The sequence below is a fragment of the Symphalangus syndactylus genome, chromosome 12 (genome assembly GCF_028878055.3).
Source record: "Symphalangus syndactylus isolate Jambi chromosome 12, NHGRI_mSymSyn1-v2.1_pri, whole genome shotgun sequence".
Classification (NCBI taxonomy): Eukaryota; Metazoa; Chordata; class Mammalia; order Primates; family Hylobatidae; genus Symphalangus; species Symphalangus syndactylus.
This window is the reverse complement of record NC_072441.2, coordinates 66,542,480-66,562,790: the sequence shown is the minus strand read 5'-3', so window position 1 is coordinate 66,562,790 and position 20,311 is coordinate 66,542,480. Positions and strand designations below refer to the sequence as shown.

Genomic DNA, 20,311 nt, shown 5'->3' with positions numbered 1-20,311 from the left:
ACAGGAGTTTGGATGAAGGGGCATATTATGGGATTAAAGAAGATTTGAATACAAGCTTTCCTAATAAATGAAAGGGGAGGTGAAACCAGAGCATGCTGATGGCTGCACAGCATTGTGAATGCACTGAATGCACTAAATACACTAACTGTCCACTTTAAAATGTTTAGTAATGTGTCGATTTTATCTAAATTAAAAAAAGGAAGCAACATAGTGAGTCCTCGTCTCTACAACAATTTTATTCAGATGTCTTGGAGGATAAAACTTTCTTTTTTTAATTAGCCAGGTATGGTGGCACACACCTGTAGTCTCAGCTATTCAGGAGGGTAAGGTGGGAGGATTGCTTGAGCACGAGAAGTTGAGGCTGCAGTGAGCTATGATCTTGTCACTACACTCCAGCCTGGGCAACGAAGCAAGACCCTGTCTCAAAAAAAAAAAAAAAAAAAAAGTGGGGTGGCAGGGAGGGAAGTTTTCAGGATTTAGAGACAAGGTGCAATTACCCTTAATTTTCCAGGGTCAACCCAGAGACTATTGTGGGGAAAGAACAAATGCCTTGACTCCTTATATAACCCATGTTTATGACTCCTCAGACCCTCCTTCCTCCATAATCATTTCTAATGTCACCCTTTTCTACACATAATGATCTTATTCTTTCTCACTTTTCTCGTATACCAACTGTTTATTTAGCAAAAGCAAAGAATAGTGCTTTTTCTCCCTTTCCTTGGGTCATCATTTCTCATTATTATGCTTCCTCTGTTATGTAGTTTCTAACCTTTTCTTTTTTTAAAAAATCATCCTCCCCACTCTACGATTCTCACCTTTTCTTTGGCCAACTGTTACACAGAATTTAGCATCTGCATTCCATATGTCTTTCCCTATCATCAATTTTAAGCAACATCTAAAACCAAAATAAATGGTTTGGGAAGGCACACAGAGACCCACCTGAAAAGGGCAATGGAGCAGAACAGGAACTTGAAATTTAATAATTGAATATTATTTGTGCTAAGTCATTTTGCACTTCCCACAAACTCAGAAATCAAAAAGCCCCAATGAAATGTCCCCTGCCCAACACAATTCCTTACACATGGTTGGTGCTATAACTGTTTTGATGAGTAAATTACTGAGCGCTTATTCACAGTGCTCAAAGCATCAGGATCAGTTAACTATAGAATAGGGATTAAGAAACTTCAAATGGACTGGGTACAATGGCTCCTACTTGTAATCCTAGCATTTTCAGAGGCTGAGGCAGGAGGATCGCTTGAGTCCAGGAGTTGAAGGACCAGTGTGGGCAACATAGTGAGACCTCATCTTTACAAGAAAAAATTAAAAATTAGCCAGGTGTGGTGGTGTGCACCTGTGGTCCCAGCTACTTGAGAGGGAGGCTGAGGTTGGAGGACTGCTTCAGCATAAGAGACTGAGACTTGTGCCACTGTACTCCAGCCTGAGTGACAAAGCCAGATCCTGTCTCAAAATAAACAAAAAAAAAGAGAGAGAAGGGAGGGAGGAAGGAAGTCAGGGAGGGAGGGAAACTTCATATTGGTCACGCCTGTAATTCCAGAACTTCAGGATTGGGAGGCCAAGGCAGGAGGATTGCTTGAGGACAGGAGTTCAAGACCAGCCTGAGCAACATAACAAGACCTCATCTCTATTGAAAAAAGAAGAAACCTCAAAATAACAATTATCATCATTGACTGTGAATTTAATTTTTTTTATTATTACTTTTGTAAACTCACTTTGATGAAACCTGTAAGCAGTCAACAAGTGGTTCTTTTCACTCAGGGTAGGATAGGGGAATGTGCTCTATGAAAACCCTAGAGGGTAAATTCGCTGATGTGAAATAGGCTTTTACGTGACCAACCTCACTGCTCCTAGGATGTCCAGTATAGAAAAATAGGAGCTTCAGAGCCTGACATCCATAGGAATCCTGACTCTGGTATGTATTAGGGTATGATGGTGGGCATCTTAATGAGCCTCACTTTCCTCATCCTGAAAATGAAGATGATAATACCTTTTCCTTACCTCCCTCATTCCATCCATCAGAAAATGTCTTCAGTGTTATTTCCAAAAGATACCCTGGCCGGGCGCGGTGGCTCAAGCATGTAATCCCAGCACTTTGGGAGGCCGAGGCGGGCAGGTCACCAGAGGTCAGGAGTTCGAGACCAGCCTGACCAACATGGTGAAAACCCGTCTCTACTAAAAATACAAAAATTAGCCGGGTGTGGTGGCAGACGCCTATAGTCCCAGCTACTTGGAAGGCTAAGGCAAGAGAATTGCTTGAACCCAGGAGGCAGAGGTTGCAGTGAGCCGAGATTGTGCCACTGCACCCCAGCCTGGGCAACAACAGCGAGACTCCATCTCAAAAAAAAAAAAAAATCCTGAATTTACTAATATTCATCTCCACTGATACCATCTGTGAAATTGGAAAGTCCATGAGAAGTGAAATATACAATAACAAATATAGATACTTGATACATCTATGTTGTGTGGGAAATATTTAAAAATTAAAAAATATGGCCAGGCGCAGTTGCTCATGCCTGTAATCCTGGCACTTTGGGAGGCCAAGGTGGGCGGATCACCTGAGGTCTTTTTTTTTTTTTGAGACTGAGTCTCACTCTGTTGCCCAGGCTGGAGTGCAGTGGCACGATCCTCGGCTCACTGCAACCTCCACCCGCCGGGTTCAAGTGATTCTCCTGCCTCAGCCTTCCGAGTAGCTGGGACTACAGGCATGCCCATCACACCCGGCTAATTTTTGTATTTTTAGTAGAGATGGGGTTTCACCATCTTGGCCAAGCTGGTCTTGAGCTCCTGACCTCATGATCCACTTGCCTCAGCCTCCCAAAGTGCTGCGGTTACAGGCATGAGCCACCATGCCTGGCCCTATAATAATCTTAATAATTTAAAAATAAAAAGTAAGGGCCGGGCGCGATTGCTCACGCCTGTAATCCCAGCACTTTGGGAGGCCGAGGCAGGCAGATCACCTGAGGTCGGGAGTTCAAGACCAGCCTGACCAACATGGAGAAACCCCGTCTCTACTAAAAATACAAAATTAGCCGGGCATGGTGGCACATGCCTGTAATCCCAGCTGCTCGGGAGGCTGAGGCAGGAGAATCGCTTGACCCAGGAGACGGAGGTTGCAGTGAGCTGAGATCGTGCCATTGCTCTCCAGCCTGGGCAATAAGGGTGAAACTCCATCTCAAAAAATAATAATAATAAATAAAAATTAAAATTAAAAGTAAGCATTGGGTGCGGTGGTTCACACCTGTAATCCCAGCACTTTGGGAGGCTGAGGCAGGCGGATCACTTAAGTTCAGGAGTTTGAGACCACCCTGGCCAACATGGTGAAACCCCATGTCTACTAAAAATACAAAAATTTGCTGAGCATGGTGGTTCATGCCTGTAGTCCCAGCTGCTCGGGAGGCTGAAGCAGGAGAATCACTTGAACCTGAGAGGCGGATGTTGCAGTAAGCTGAGGTCATGCCACTGCACTCCAGCCTGGGTGACAGAGTGAGACTCCGTCTCAAAAAATAAATAAATAAATATAAATAAATAAAAAGTAAGTACTCTCTGATTAATGAAGTTTTTTAATTGAAGATTCTTAGTGTCTCAGGAAATGTAACCTCTAACCCTAAGACTTGTGTTGACTCCAAAGCAAGTAAAACATGCTATTTCTTTTAAGAAGATAGTTACAAAACATGCCTATTATAGGAAATAATGTTAAATTCATAAAATATTCCAATTATTTACTTATAAACTGGCTTACTCATTTCTTCCTGTTTTCTCATTCCCCACAAATATGTGTATTTATATATTATTTGTGTGTATACATATGGTTACAGATACACTTTTTCTTTGTGAAAGCTTTGGTGGAGGAAAAGATATTCTTTTTCACTGTAGCTGCTTGTAATAAAAAGGTACTCTAAAAGATTCCTATCTAGACACAGTGTAAATCCAGCCAGGTGTGGTGACTCATGCCTGTAATCCCAGGACTTTGGGAGGCCCGGGCAAGAGGATCATAAGGCCAGGAGTTCAAGACCAGTCTGGGCAACATAGTGAGACCACATCTCTACTTTAAAAAAAAAAAAAATCAGATAGAATGTAAATCACCTTTCCCCAGCTCAGCTCACCAATATCTCTTATTGCTGTAAGAGCTTCCTAACTGGTATCCTGTTTTCATTTTTGCCCCATTCTCTGTTGTTTTCAAAAATATATAACAGATCATATCACTCCCCTAATTTAAAGCACTCCAATAGCTTATAAGTACACTTAAAATCAAATTTAAACTTCTTACTTTAAACTATTAAGTCACTTCTGATCCAACACCTGCCTCCCTCTCTGACCTCATCTCCTCTTCTTCTCCTTCTGACACACTCTTCTTTGTTTATACATATATATTTCTTTTTTTTTTTCTTTTTATTTTCGGAGACAGAGTCTCTCTCTGTCACCCAGGCTGGAGTGCAGCGGCACAAGCTCGGCTCACTGCAACCTCCACCTCCTAGGTTCAATTCTCCTGCCTCAGCCTCCCGAGTAGCTGGGATTACAGACACGCACCACCACGCCCAACTAATTTCTTGCACTTTTAGTAGAGACAAGGTCTCATCATGTTGACCAGGCTGGTCTCGACCTCCTGACCTCAGGTGATCTGCCCACCTTGGCTTCCAAAGTGCTGGGATTACAAGCATGAGCCACCGTGCCCGGCCCGTGTGTGTGTGTGTGTGTGTGTGTGTGTGTGTGTGTGTGTGAAATATATATATATTTCAACTTTTATTTTAGATTCAGGAGGTACACATAACAGGTTTGTTTCATAGGTATATTGCATAATATTGAGGTTTGGGGTATGATTGATCCCATCACCCAGGTAGTAAGCATAGTACCTAATAGTTTTTCAACCCTTGTCCCCTGCCCAGTTGTCCCCAGTGGCTGTTATTACTATCTTTCTGTCTGTGACCACCCAATGTCTAGCTTCCACTTATAAATGAAAGCATGCAGTATTTGGTTTTCTGTTGCCGTGTTAATTTGCTTAGGATAATGGCCTCCAGCTGCATCATTGTTGCTGTAAAGGACATGATTTCTTTCTTTGTATGGCTGCATAGTATTCCCTGGCATATATGTACCACATAGTCTTTATCCAATCTGCTGGGTTATCTTATTTTTTTATTTTACACATCACAAGTTACCATTAACCAATCCACTGTTGATGGGCACCTAGGTTGCTTCCATGTCTTTGCTATTATGAATAGTGCTGGGATGGACAGATGAGTGCAGGTGTGTTTTTAGTAGGATGATTTATTTTCCTTTGAATATATGCCCAGAATGGGATTGCTGGGTCAAATAGTAGTTCTCTTTTCTTTCAGAAATCTCCAAACTGTTTTCCACAGTAGATGAACTAATTTACATTCCCTCCAACAGTGTATAAGCATTCCCTTTTCTCTGCAGCCTCACCAGCGTCTGTTGTTTTTTGACTTTTTTTTTTTTTTTGAGACGGAGTCTTGCTCTGTTGTCCAGGCTGGAGTGCAGTGGCACGATCTCAGCTCACTGCAACCTCTGCCTCCCGGATTCAAGCAATTCTCCTGCCTCACCCTCCCGAGTAGCTGGGACTACAGGCGCCCGCCACCGTGCCTGGCTATTTTGTGTATTTTTAGTAGAGACGGGGTTTCACTATTTTGGCCAGGCTGGTCTCGAACTCCTAACCTCGTGATCCTTCTGCCTTGGGCTCCCGAAGTGCTGGGATCACAGGTGTGAGCCACCGTACCTGACCATTTTGACTTCTTAATAATAGCCATTCTGACTGGTGTGAGATGGTACCACATTGTGGTTTTGATTTGCATTTCTCTACACTCACTTCTTGATGTTCCTTAGGCACAAAGCTCATTCCCATCCTATCCCAGGGGCTGATTCTGCCTGAACCCTCTAGCTATTCCCTACTCTCAGCAACATAGTGAGACCTCGTCTCTACAAAAACAATTTTTAAATTAGACCTCCCCACCAGGTCTTTACCTGGCTGGCTCATCACTCAGGTCTCATTTTGTTGTCAGTCCCACAGATGTACTTGAGCAAATAAGCCAGGAGAAAAAGTTTAAAATTGGGGTTTCAGATGTAGTACAATTTCTGGTAATGACAGGGTGGTGAGGTAGAGGGAGAATAAGGTCTTTGAAGATGAGGTCAAGGAAGCTGAGTGGCCAGGGTGTTGAAATCATCCAGAATGATGACAGGGTGGTGAAGGAGGAGAAGGCTGTGAGTCAGTGACTCAAGTCTTGATAAGTGAGGATGGGAAGGAGGGGATGGTATAGCTAGATAGTATGCACTTCATGGGAGGAGAGATGCTCACAGGAAGAAATGGCAATAATGGTTAGGAGGCAGCAAGGAGAATAAGGAGAACATGAATGTCACCTTCTTACCTTGAGGTGGGGGGAGAGAAAAAAGAGCCTCTATGTAAGAAGCTGGCTGGAAAGCAGTGTGCTCAGAGGAGAGCCCGTCTTCAATTTAGGCAAGGAGGGTGATGGATACTTTCAGAAAAGATGCTGAGGACATAGAGGAATTTGCTGATCACAGAGCAGGAGACTTGAGAGCCTAGTGAAAGAGGGGAGGGAAGGCTGAGGATCCGGCCTTAAAGACGAACTCCTGACAATGACCGGGGTTTAAACAAGGTATAGGGGGATTCATTCTGCCACCTTTAGGGTGAGGCTGGGTGACCAGACCTGTTCTTATGGTCCAGGGAAGTTGCCCCAGGGTGTTGCAGCTTGGTATCCTTGATGCTCAAAGGTGTCTTCCTAAGGCTTCATATGTTGTAAGAATTTGAGTCATAAAGCTTTGTCATAACCACTGATGTACATGGGAGAGGAGGTGGATCAAGGACATAAAGAGATGAGAAGCAGCTTTGAAAATACCAGAGGCTGAAATCTGTAGTGATAACAGTTGTACGGTTCTTTTCTCCAGTGGCTCTGCCTTCCTTCTGTAGGAGTTGAAAAGGAGAATTCCAGGACTGATCCAAGGTTGTTGGTTTATACAGCTGGTGTGGCAGAAGAATCTAGAACCAGACCAAGCATAGTGTCTGGCCCTTAGTTTACCCACAATGTTTTGAAATGCACACCCAGACTGCTCTGCTCTGCACACCTCTTTGGATTCTCTGAGCCTCTGATTAACTACTTGCTCTTCTGAGGTGTTTTGGCTTTGCCTTAGGATTTTACAGTTAAATCTACTCAGCACAGCATCTGAAGCTTATCATGATTTCACCCTACTCTTTTTCCATCTGTACAAATGCATCCTTGGATGCTTCAGGTAACTGCCCTTCCAGGAAGTACCTTCATCAGCCAATCTCTCAGATTTTTCTGGGCCTGAAAGGTAGGATTAGCCAATGGCACTATCCAGGGCATGCAGTGGACATGTCAGTCACTCCTCTGTAAACAGGATTTAAGGTATGTCATGGAGTTTAAGGCCAAACATTTTCTTTTTCTGCGATAGGATCTTGCTCTGTTGCCCATGCCAGAGTGCAGTGGTGCGATCTCGGCTCACTGCAACCGCCTCCCTGGTTCAAGCGATTCTTCTGCCTCAGCCTCCCAAGTAGCTGGGACGACAGGCACATGCCACCACTCCAGGCTAACTTTTGTATTTTTAGTAGAGACGGGGTTTCACTATATTGGCCACGCTGGTCTTGAACTCCTGACCTCAGGTGATCTGCCCACCTTGGCCTCCCAAAGTGCTGGGATTACAGGCATGAGCCACTGCACCCAGCCAAAGGCAAAAACTTTTTCTTTCTTTCTTTTTTTTTAATGTATTGGATACTCTTGTGAAGTGCTTTAGTTGCTTTATTCTATTTCATTCTCCTCCAAACCCTATGAGGTAGGCATTATTATTCCCACTCTACAAAAAGAAACTTTATGCTGGAAAGCTGAGTAGCTTACTAGAGATTATATACACAGCTAGTAAGTCACAGGATCACTATTCCAACCCAAGACATCTAACTTGAAAATCCATCTTTTCCACTATGGCCTACTGTCGTGCACATTGGGAGAATCCTGGGAGATAAGGCCAGAAGGATAGGTTGGGCTTTGTATCATGTGGACCTAAAATGTTCTGAATAGCTTGGGTTCTTGAATGTGTATGAGCAGAGAAAATGTTCTCAGGAAGAGGTAATTGAAGGATTTTCATCCCACCATTGAATGAGCCTGGAAGATGGGTGGGAATTTGAAGAAATTCAGCTGATCAAAGCTTTCCTTTCCTCCTGAAGACATGTTTTCTCCAAACTTTGTATCCCTGACTCCCTAAACAGCAGGCATCTGCTCTCGCTCTGGTGCTTTGTCTCCACAAAGCCTAATTAGTAGGGTGAGTGAGCTTAACCCAATTTCCTTAGATCCTCAAAAACACACATTTCAATGAGCACATTGAGGATGGAATGGCACAGGGGACAAATTTTTCATCCCACACTCTCCAAAGTTGTTATTAAATTAACCAGAGGAGACAGGACTGGTAAGATAGCCATAATACAATAGTGTAAATAATGTAAGACACAGGCGAACCCAAGGCTAGCCAGAAGTTTTGTGTGATTGAAAGATGATTCAATAAGCTATTTATCCAGAAGAAGAACCAAGCCCAGAATCCTGGGAGCTTTCTGTGATCCAGTAGGTCAAGGCTATGTTCAAAGAAGACAGAGTTACCCAGGAATGAGACAGTCAAGATGGAAGGGTAGAGCTAGATGAAGGGTAGGCATTGTGGTCAAGATAAAGACAAGCTTAACCATTCTGAGAATCCCTCGCAGGCAGCTGTAGACTCAGATGTTTATAAGGGAGAGCAGCATCGTTCTGTTCAGGTATAGGTGGGATCCCCTGGGGAAGAGAAAAGGGAAAGCACCATGAGTCTAAGACAAAACAGCTTGTGGTGGTTGGTGGTGGCTGAGGAGCATGAGGGGTGGGAGGCAGCTAACACACTGACAGGTGCTCACTGATGGTAACATCGAAAATATATGCACATGGGCTGGGCTGGGCACGGTGGCTCACGCCTGTGATCCCTGCACTTTGGGAGGCCGAGGTGGGCGGATCACCTGAGGTCAGCAGTTCAAGACCAGCCTGGCCAACATAGTGAAACCCTATCTCTACTAAAAATACAAAAATTAGCCAGGTGTGGTGGTGCACGCCTGTAATCGCAGCTACTTGGGAGGCTGAGGCAAGAGAATTGAACCCAGGAGGCAGAGGTTGTGGTGAGCCAAGACAGTGCCATTGCATCCAGCCTGGGCAACAGAGTGAGACTCCTTTTCAAAAAAAAAAAAAAGAAAGAAAGAAAAATAAAAGAGAAGAACAAGTGGAGTCACTCATCTGTTTCCTACCACAAAGGGCAATCTGGGTCAAGAGTGAGAGATGGTCTCCCAACACCAGCCAGGCAGATTTTTTTTCTGTAAGGGGACTTAAGCCACTGTCAGTCACCTTGTGGAAAAGTACAAGTTCTCCCACAGATCATCCATTAAATAACTAATGGATCTCTAGGGAACCTCCTTTTTCCCAGCACCTTCAAGCCTAATTGCAAGATCTTCATACATCTATAGGATCATCTTTAGATTCTAAAAATAATTTAAATTGGCTATGTAAAGTATATGCAATGCAGCATTTTTATATGAGGGACTATTGAAAAATCAAACAACTGCTAATCTCTAGTATAAGAAGGCAGACATTTTTCTTTTAGAATAGTATGGAATTTTCCCATTTTGAAAACACAAACATGGCTGGGCACAGGGGCTCATGCCTGCAATCCCAGCACTTTGGGAGGCCAAGGTAGGGGGAATCACTTGAGGCCAGGAGTTCAACACCAAGACCAGCCTGGACAACGTAGTGAAACCTCATCTCCACCAAAAAAAAAAAAAAAAAAAAAAAAAATTAGTTGGGCATGGTGGTGCATGCCTATAGTCCCAGGTACTCAAGAGGCTCAGGTGGGAGAATCTCTTGAGCCTGGGAGGTCGAGGCTGCAGTGGGTTATGGCTGTGCCACTGCACTCCAGCCTGAGTGACAGAGCTAAAAATCTGTCTCCAAAAAAAAGCCAAACAAACAAACAAATGCAAACATGCTACCAACAACTAAATTCCTCAAAGTCTTTTGCTTCCCCTCCCCTATCTGAATGCATATAGAACCCACTTCAAGGAACAGGTGTGACACAGCATGTGCCAAGAGTAGATGGGCTCCCTTGTTGCTAGAAGATAACACCAATATGGGGACCTCTGTACTGAGAACTACCTTATCTCTCCCAGCCACCTTCGGCCGCACAGAAGTGAGACAGCTAGAGAATGCTAGAGGAAGTCTGGCTAAATTTGCCCACACAGTTTAGTAAATATTTATTAAGTTAATACATGAGATGATTTTCCATGTGTTAACATGTACTGTTCTCGTGATCTCATTTAAACTTAATGAGTCCTTCAGGGTATTTTAATGCTATCCTGTCTGCAGAAAAGATGGTCAGGAAACCTTTCTGGAGGGCAATTCAGCACAATTGGTATCAACAACTTAAAACTATAATCTAACTCCAGTAATTTACTTTAAGGAAATAAAAATGCAAAATATATGCATAAGGTTGTTCATTGTAATATATGTAATTAGAAAAACAGTACACAAAATGTTGAATATGGGAATGGCTTAGTTAAGGTATACTCACATGATAGGGTATTATACAAATATTAAAAATGACATTTTTTAATAACATCTAATGAGTGGAGTGCTTAAGATATCAAGAAATTAAAATGTAGGCTATAAAATTATATACAATATTACCTCAACTTTGAAAAACATTTACATATTTAATACATCTACATGCACAGAAAAAAAAAAAACTAAAAGAAAGAAATCAATTAATCTACGAGGAATTGAAATTTTTTCTCTATTTTTTTTGACTTTCAAAGTTTCTTGTATTATATACATATTAATTTCTTTCAAGTACCAGAAGCTAAAGAGAAACAAAATCTGAAAGACCCATCCTGTGGCAGTCACTGAGCTAGGAGAATTTTACCAATTATTTGATCTCCATAGTAATCATGAGAGGTAGGAATCTCAAGTCCATCTTACAGATGAGGAACTAGGCTCCACAATTTAAGTAATTGCTCAAGGTGCCACAGACGCGAGCCTAGGCAGTGCCCATGTTTCCTGCTGCACCAAATGCCTCTCCTGCTGTGGCTCCTAATAGAACGTTGGGAGACTTACAACAAAGGTCATTGACAAAACAGAGCTGTGTACAGCTTTCCCAAGAGCAATTGCTTTCTAAACTCTCCATTTCTCTCTCAAAGCAGAAAACTCTTTTAAATCCCCTGGACAAGAAACAGAACCTTCTTCATTGCTAGGGCTCGAGGTTCCATCCCGAAGCAGTTTTGATCCAGATGCCCAGCTCCACAAGTCTGTGCCCTCTCAGAACCTATTCCCTCCTAGCCGTGGTATCAGCTATCCTGCTTACTAGTTTGGCATTTTGTCAGGTTATGAGCAGAAGGACAGGGCAGACTGCACACCCCCACCCCTTCCCGCCAGCTGGCTCCTTGGTCTCTTCCTTGGATACTAAAACAAACAGGCTGTGTGCTCTGGCTCCCTACACAATCCAAGGGGCGGGGGGAGCAACAAATATCCCAGCTATGTGAACAATTGGAGGAATATCTGACAACACATTTGATATTTTGTAACTGTTTCAGCCAAATAGGGTCTCCAGGCCGGAGAGTCCCTTCACACCCAAAGCCTTGTTGTTCAGCTGGGTTCTAGGTACTGCCTTGGAGAGAGCTGCCCAGCCCCCCAGCTGGCTCTGTTCCACATGGATCCCAGTGATACTGGGATACTGCACATCCTCATGAAGGACATAGAGGTAGAATTTTCACTACTGTTCCAAGACCTCTTCATCGCTTCCTGTTCCCTCCCAGAGGCAGAGACAGGAAATTATTTGGATAGAGGTCACAGCAAGTCAGTGACGTTCAGGATTGAAGCATGCAGCGCCATAGTTCATAATTTTAAAAACAGAACTCCCTAGGGATTTTGAGCTGAGAAGAGGGAGAAGGGGACATGGAGAATGGCTCATGACACCACAAAAACAGCAACAGGAATAACCTTGTCCTTTTTGATTCAGATTCTTTACCTCTTTCTGTACATACATAAGAGGACTGCATGTTCACAAAAGTTTGAGAAATACTGGGTTAAACAAGGTCAAACAGATTAAGTTACTGTAGGACTTCAAAGAACTTTTAATTTGCTCACGCATACTCCAAAGATTTTATAACAAAAAGTATTTCTTAAACATACTCAATTATAAAATGAAGGATTCCATAGGCACGAGGACCCCAGTGAACAAGTTTTGGGAAGTGCTGCTCTGCGGTGGGCCCATCAAGAGTCTTGTAAAGATAGAAAAGCAGGCCCCAAAAACAAACTCTTTCCCACCAGCTATCAGTTACTATCTTCAAAACTGCAGTGTGGGCTCAATGTTGTCATTCTGTACTCTCCTGTCTTCAGCAGGGTTTATGGTATTTTTCCACTTGCTGGTCAAAGCTCCTGGAAGAATACCCTGCCTGGAAAAACTTCACTGGAGTCAGAAGGTATTTGAGTGCTAGACCCCTGAATTCAGTAGCTAGAAGAGGGGTGCCCTTGCTGCTGTGGGACAGGGGAGAACCAAGGCCCATCCAGGCACTTTGATTCCCTGTGGCTTCTGGACCTCCATCATCATCTCCCATGGGTACCAAGGGGGACCCTAAACCAATTTCCTCCCTGGTTTTTAGAGAAACAAACTCCTCATCGGTAGATCTTAAGTGCACTGAAAATCCCAATGGGGCCGTCAACATAGTCACCCTCTTTTGAGACTCACAGAAAGGCACTGCCTTGTTCCATTCTTTGCTATAGTGGTCTGGGAACAACTGCTTCTTGATCCGCAAAGGATGGTGGGAAGGCTTCTTTTCAAGGTCCACAGGCCAGGGAGAAAGTTTCTCTTTCTTGGCCTTCTTTGAGTCTCTGTCAGCTTGAGATTGATCAGCACTTTCCGCAGGGGATTCAAACACAACACCTTGGGTTCTCGGCCTCTTTAGCCTCCTTTCTAACAGCCAGAGAAAGCTTGGTTTTCTAGAGGAAGAACTCATGTATTGCTGTACAGAGTCCGGGATCAGGGGCACGGAGATCCTGGGGCTCAGACTGTCCTGAAAGCCTCCACAGGGCCGCCGACTGACAATGGGCACCACCTGGCAAGGTTTCAGTGCTGCGACAAAGGCACGAAGCTCGGAGTAGGAGGAATGGTCAGAGTAAGGGATGACGTGGATATCAGGGTGAGAGCTGTGGATTTTTCGGCTTGTGGGAAGGATAGCAATGGTAGGGTGGGTCTGGTTCCAACGCAGCATGTTGGAATGGCAGATCTCCATATGGTCTACGGCATGGATGCGGCCAGCCTTCTCCTCCACTGTGAACACATCTGCCAGGCCCAGTAGCTGTACCAACTCCAGGCGCCGAGGACTCAATACCACCCAGGTCTGAAACTCCAGGGCCAGCTGCTCCAGCAGTGATTCCTTTCCCAGGCTGTAGAGTCCTAAATTATGTTCAATGTATTGGGGAAAGTAAGAGAAGGAAGAAAATTAAGCTATTGGAAAATCCTAATAAGTCAACAAAATGTTTAACAAAAACAGATACAATTCATGGAGAAATCCAGGGAGAATATCAAGGAAGAGGTGGCATTTGAGCTAAGACATATGAAGGGGAATGACACAGAATCCACTCATTCATTTAGTTCAACAAAAGAGAGCATCTAGCAAGTTTCAGGCACCATGAAAACTAATAAAGAAAGCTGTCAGCCCTCAAGAAGTACAATCTACAAGGAGACCCAGAAAAACCACAGTTAAGAGCAATGTTAAAGATATGTGTACAGACGAGGCACTGTGGCTCGCATCTGTAAGCCTACCATTTTAGGAGGCTGAGGCAGGAGGATTGCTTGAGCCCAGGAGTTCAAGACCAACCTAGGAAACCTGGCGAGACCCTGTCTCTACAAAAATAAACAAATAGGCATGTTGGTGCACGCCTATAGTTCCTGCTACAAGGGAGGCTGACGCGGGAGATCACTTGAGTCCGGGAGGTCCAGGCTGCAGTGAGCTGTGATCATGCCACTACCCTCCAGCCTGGGCAACAGAGTGAGACCCTGTCTCTTAAAAAAAAAAAAAGTATACAGTATTGTATCTAACAGGTGATGGAGTTAGGGAAAGTTAGGCTAAATCTTAAAGGATGGGCAAGGTTAACCTGGCAAGGAAAGGGTGGAAAGGGTATAGTGGAAAACATTTTAAGAGGGGTCAGTTTGCTGTTACTAAAGTAAAGAAGGAATTGATAAGAAATGATACCAGAGAGGCAAGCAAGGGCCATATAATAGAGGGTCTTATATGTACCGCTAAGAAGCTCGGACTTCATTGTGTAAGTGAAGGCGAGCCACTCAGTCTGAAGCAGGAAAATGGCTAATTCTAATCATAAGAATAATATGCTCAGAGCAGGGCTTTAAAAAGAAAAATATGGTAATAATATTATTTGACTGCCAGGATGAGAAGAAGCTGGAGTGGAAGTTTCAATTGAAGGGCCCAAATAGTACTTACAGAGAAAGAAACGGAGACATTAATTTGGGTAATGGTTATGGTAACAGATATGGGAGATGTTGTTTAATAGCTGTTCTCAGACCTTTTCTGATGAAGTTTCAAATCCACAACCAGATTGTGAACGCCTTAAAAAGAAGTATGTATTATTTATATCCACTTTATTCCTGATTATGGTTCAAAATCTCACTCCTTGGGCAAAATGGAGCTGATTTTTCTTCTCTCTATATATATGTATTCCCACTTCCACCTCCCCACAGGTCCTTCCCTACCAGACTGTGAGCCCTCCGAGTCAGAGACTATATTTTATTCATCTTTATATCCCCACTGCCTATTGGATACTTGGTACTTAGTGGGTAGAGGCTTATTACATGTTTGCAAAATTAATCAAGGCTTACTATAGCATCCTCCTAGCCAGCTTTGCTTTTTTGAGAAAATTCTACATTAAAATATTAAGAATGGTTAGGTCTTTGTAAGTAGTTAAGCAACCCTGAGAGTAGAGGATATTTCTCAATCAATTTGGTAGTCACCCTGGAAGGTATATAATTTTTTCAATGCCTTTGTTTAGTCTCATTTTGAAACTCCTTTCAGAGTTGAGACATGTCCTTTTCAAATATTTATAATGGTGGCAAGTCTTTGTCCTTTTGTAGACTCACAAATTTGGAAACAACCAAAAAAGTAATTTAGAACCAAATCTATTACATTTATTTATTTTATAAAACAAAAATGTATTTTCATAAACTATTCCAAATGGCAACTCCAAGAAAGAGTCCTCGACAATGTTTTATACTATTTATAATCAGTAGAACAAGCACAAACCTGTTTTTTCAGTATACTTAATTTAAAGTACAACGCTCACTTAAATATCTATGTTCTGATAAATTTCATTCATTTGGCCGGGCGCGGTGGCTCACGCTTGTAATCCCAGCACTTTGGGAGGCCGAGGCGGGTGGATCACAAGGTCAGGAGATCGAGACCACGGTGAAACCCCGTCTCTACTAAAAAATACAAAAAATTAGCCGGGCGTGGTGGCGGGCGCCTGTAGTCCCAGCTACTCGGAGAGGCTGAGGCAGGAGAATGGCGTGAACCCGGCAGGCGGAGCTTGCAGTGAGCCGAGATCGCGCCACTGCACTCCAGCCTGGGCGACAGAGCGAGACTCCATCTCAAAAAAAAAAAAAAAAAAAAAAAAAAAAAAAAAAAAAAAAATTTCATTCATTTATATTGAATGCTTTTCTGTGTCAGGCATTAGTGTAGGCATTTGTGATATACCCATAATAAAACAGAGCCTGCCATAGTGGAATTCACATTCTAGCAGGGGGAATCAGACAATAAAAAGTCCAATAAATACATTAATTTTTTTTTTTTTTTTTTTTTTTTGAGACGGAGTCTCGCTCTGTCACCCAGGCTGGAGTGCAGTGGCGCGATCTCGGCTCACTGCAAGCTCCGCCTCCCGGGTTCACGCCATTCTCCTGCCTCAGCCTCTCTGAGTAGCTGGGACTACAGGCGCCCGCCACCACGCCCAGCTAATTTTTTGTATTTTTAGTAGAGACAGGGTTTCACCGTGGTCTTGATCTCCTGAACTCATGATCCGCCCGCCTCGGCCTCCCAAAGTGCTGAGATTACAAGCGTGAGCCACCGCGCCCAGCCCATAAATTATAGAATATATTGCAAGGTGATGAGTGCATATTGTCCCTCTTCTACTTAAAATCCTTCAATAGCTCTTGGTTGGGTTTAGGATCAAGTCCAAAATGGCTTAACAGCACTACAGCCCCTCTTGCCTTTTCAGCCTCCTTGCCCACTGTGTGCCTGTCATACTGGCTGCTGCTTCTCTGTTCCACAAACACACAAAGTCTCTTCCCATTTCCAGTGATGCTCTTAAGGAGTTTATGCTTGTGTGTGTGTGTGTGTGCGTGCGCGCGTATGTGCATGTGCCAGAGGAAGTGGGTGATAGGCAACAAGTAAGCAATAGCATATTTAAAAATGTATATAGTATATGAGTGCTATAAAAAAATGAAAAAAATGAATTGGTATAGGTGATCAGGAGTTGGGAATGGGGAGATGGTGGGCAGGTTGCAGTTTTACTTATTTCATTCATTCATTCATTCATTCATTCATTCATTCATTCATCTATTGAGACAGGGTCTTGCTCTGTCAACCAGGCTGGAGTGCAATGGCACTTACATGGCTCACTGCAACCTTGACCTCTTACTGGACCCAGGCAATCCTCCTGTCTCAGCCTCCTGTGTAGCTGGGACCACAGGCATGCACCATCATGCCCAACTAATTTTTAAATTTTTTGTAGAGACAGGGTCTTGCCATGTTGCCCAAGCTGGTCTCAAACGCCTGGGCTCAAATGACCCTCCTGTCTTGGCCTCCCAAAATGCTGGGATTATAGGCATGAGCCACCACACCTGGCCAAGTTGCAATTTTAAATAAGGTGGTCAGTGTAGGAGAAAGTGAGAACTGCACAAAGATCTGAAAGATGTGAGAACCCTTAAAGAATCTAGTTCACTATCTACAGGTGACAGGAAACTGAAAGGAAACAACTCACCAATCTTTATGTTATGTTGTGGGTGTTTTCGAATGAGCTGGACAATCTGGTGGGCAGCTTCTTGTCGGGAAGGAAGAACCAGGGCTGGGTTGCAATTGGTGTTGTCTAGGTATAAAGTATGGATCTGTTTCCCCAGTGTCAGGGCTGGCTCCTTTAGCATGGATGGTGTGTATCGAAAATCACCTGGAAGAATATGTATATGGGGGCAGAAGGTCAGAGACAAAAGAATAGAAGACAAGCCTCTCCTACCTCCAACAATAGACAGGCATTTGCTTACTAGTCTGTGAAAAAACTATTATGTAGCCTGGCACTGAACTAGGCAGTATAGCTGCATGGTTTCTTTGTTGTAATGTCTCCACCCTACTCCTATTTTTCAATTACTCTTTACAAGGTTCGGACCCTCAAAGAGTGGGAAATCAGCCAGGTGCAGTGGCTTACACCTGTAATCCCAGCACTTTGGGAGGCTGAGCCAGGTGGATCACCTGAGGTCAGGAGTTCGAGACCAGCCTGGCCAACATGGTGAAACCCCGTCTCTACTAAAAATACGAAAATTAGCTGGGCGTGGTGGCGGGCGCCTGCAATCCCAGCTACTTGGGAGGCTGAGGCAAGAGAATCACTTGAACCCAGAAGGCAGAGGTTGCAGTGAGCCACCATCACGCACTGCACTCCAGCCTGGGTGACGAGAGTGAAACTCCATCTCAAAAAGAAAGAAAAAAAAAGAGTGGGAAATCAGTTGAGATGCGGTCACTATGCTCATATGTGATGAAGTTAGAAGGCCTCCAGGGCCTCCAGACTTCTACTGAGTTAAGGCTGCTCAAGAAAAGTCTGCCAGGTGTGGTGGCTTTTGCCAATAATCCTAGCTACTGGGGAGGCTGAAGCGGGAGGATCACTTGAGGTCAGGAGTTTGAGACCAGCCTCTGCAACATTGCGAGGCCCCAGTCTACACATTAAGAAAAAAAAAAAAAAGTAACATCTAGTCTGGAGAAGTCACTGGGATTCCTTGAGAGGCCCACCTGTGTAGAGGATGGTTCCAAAATATCCTTCAAAGAGAAACATGACAGAACCAGGACAGTGATTGGCATCGAGGAGGGTTACGGTCATGGTCTCTTGTCCAATTTCATCTAGGGGTAATACATGGCTCTCACCAACCTCCAGGGCTTGGATCCATTGCTTAGATACCTGAGAAAACAGTTAGTCATCCCAGTGACCACTGACTCCCCTCCCTGTTACCTCCCCAAGTAAGGGACTATCCCTTACATGAATCAGGAAAGCTGACCAAATCCTGAGCCACCGGGAGCAGAAGCTGTAATGGGGATTCCCAAGCAATCTGCCCTTCCTCCTTCCACTCCCCATCCCACCCTTTGTACAACTTAAGAGTTCAGCTGGCCAGGCGTGGTGGCTCACGCCTGTAATCCCAGCACTTTGGGAGGCTGAGGTGGATCACGAGGTCAGGAGATCGAGACCATCCTGGCTAACACGGTGAAACCCCGTATCTACTAAAAAATACAAAAAAAATTAGCCAGGCGTGGTGGCGGGCGCCTGTAGTCCCAGCTACTCGGGAGGCTGAGGCAGGAGAATGGCGTGAACCCCGGAGGTGGAGCTTGCAGTGAGCCGAGTTTGCGCCACTGCACTCCAGCCTGGGCGACAGAGCGAGACTCCATCTCAAAAAAAAAGAGTTCAGCAAACAGTCTAGTCAGCAATTCTCAAACTTACTCCTGATCTTAATCTTTTGGAGACTTAAGGGTGGGATGGGGAGAGAGCTGGAGAAACACCCAGCACATTAGGTAGATTCTTAAGATGAGGCAAGTTTAGGTGGGGCGTGGTGGCTCACACTTGTAATCCCAGCACTTGGGGAGGCTGAGGCGGGCGGATCACTTAAGGTCAGGAGTTCGAGAACAGCCTGGCCAACATGGTGAAACCCCGTCTCCACAAAAAATACAAAAAATTAGCTGGGCGTGGGGGCGTGCGCCTGTAATCTCAGCTACTCAGGAGGCTGAGACAGGAGAATCGCTTGAACCCGGGAGGCGGAGGCTGCAGTGAGCCGATATCGCACCACTGCACTCCAGCCTGGGCAACAGAGCGAGACTCTGTCTCAAAAAAAAAAAAAGGCAAGTTTGGGAAACATCGGCCTAGCTTATGTATAAAGGTAGGAATAGTTTCCTTGGCTGGACTAAAATATCTCCTCAACTTATAGCTAACTATTTCAAGTTGGTCACTTGGAAAACACGTTCCTATTCTGGGTTAAAGATGCATTTTTGGGTTCAAACAACTTCCAAATCAGTCTTCGTGGCCCCCATTCTATGACTCCAAGAATGACACGTTGAAGTCCCAACCCAGATGCCTGGACCAGCTCTCGGAGACCGACTCCAGCTCCATACCTGTAGGTGACGATGCAAGAGGTGGGCTGTAATTGGGGAGCAGTAAAGGGGCCGGGCCCAGGTGCTAGACAGGCCCACGGTGTGATCCGAGTGCATGTGAGACAAGAAGAAGAGCCGTGCGGTGCCAGCCCGGCGCAGGCTCCAGAAGTCCACTGCGATGGGCGTATGGGGGATCAGGACCCCATTCATGGTGGTAGGGTTGGAGTCACCAGTGGGATCTTCTCCACGGGGGCGCGGCTCCTGCGTGAGGCTTCCACAACAGCGTCCCGATAAAAGTCATGCTGGGGCAAGAACAGGGCCAGAGACACTAAGGGAAAGAGCCCAGCAGAGGAATAAGTTACCAGAGTGGGCAGAAAAAGGAAGTGACCGTGCCCGCTGCAGCCTAAATCGCGGAGGGCGCTGGACACTCCCAACCGCGCGGGAGCGGAGGCCGAGCCCGGTACTCAAAGCGCGCGCTGCTGGGAGGAGACAGGCCAAGGTAGCCGATTTCCGATTGCCCGCCGCAGCTCCACCAGAGGGAACCGCGCGGCTGCGCCTGAAGGGTGAGAGGTTGGGGGAAGGGCATCCTAAGGTCGGAGTCGGACTACGCTTAGCGCTCGCTCGCGGGGAGAGCGGCAGCGCGCTTCTGTTTGGTCTCTTGACAAGGGGGCGGGACTTCCGCAGAAAGCAAGATTGGGCCTATCCGCGATGAGAACGGCGTGGAGGCGCAATTAAGGCTGGAACTGGAGAGGGAGGGGTCTACGGTCAGTCGGACGCGACGCTGGAAATCCGGCGGGGGGCCTAGAGGTAGCGGGAGCGATCTGTGGGCGGGGCGAAGGGCCTGCCGGGCGACGG

At 45.0% G+C, this 20,311-nt stretch overlaps 2 protein-coding genes across 10 annotated transcripts in view; one reads left to right on the top strand and one right to left on the bottom strand.

Annotated features, from left to right (window-relative positions):
• Window positions 1-20,311, top strand: part of AP4B1 (adaptor related protein complex 4 subunit beta 1) — a 35,313-nt gene that overhangs the window by 5,177 nt on the left and 9,825 nt on the right. For 2 of the 7 annotated variants that reach the window (XM_063625806.1, XM_063625800.1), the window contains exon 1: window positions 20,243-20,310. The exons of 3 other annotated variants lie outside the window; for them this stretch is intronic. The gene's annotated coding sequence lies outside the window, so the exon portion shown is untranslated. Of the gene's footprint in view, window positions 1-20,080; window position 20,311 lie in introns of those variants that run through there. 2 more of the 7 variants (XM_063625801.1, XM_063625802.1) reach the window with 2 other exon arrangements.
• DCLRE1B (DNA cross-link repair 1B) lies at window positions 10,541-20,115 on the bottom strand. 3 transcript variants are annotated; one of them, XM_063625808.1, is made up of 5 exons: window positions 19,478-20,103; window positions 18,113-18,278; window positions 17,100-17,282; window positions 12,799-13,506; window positions 10,541-12,505 (listed from the first exon to the last, which is right to left on the bottom strand). In XM_063625808.1, the coding sequence occupies exons 1-5, from the start codon at window positions 19,664-19,666 to the stop codon at window positions 12,480-12,482; spliced, it is 1,272 nt and encodes a 423-aa protein (XP_063481878.1). In that variant the 5' UTR covers window positions 19,667-20,103; the 3' UTR covers window positions 10,541-12,479. The 3 variants fall into 3 exon arrangements, with proteins under 3 accessions (XP_063481878.1, XP_063481877.1, XP_063481879.1); XM_063625807.1 differs by having other exon boundaries at window positions 10,541-13,506; window positions 19,478-20,115; XM_063625809.1 differs by lacking the exon at window positions 18,113-18,278 and having other exon boundaries at window positions 10,541-13,506; window positions 19,478-19,595.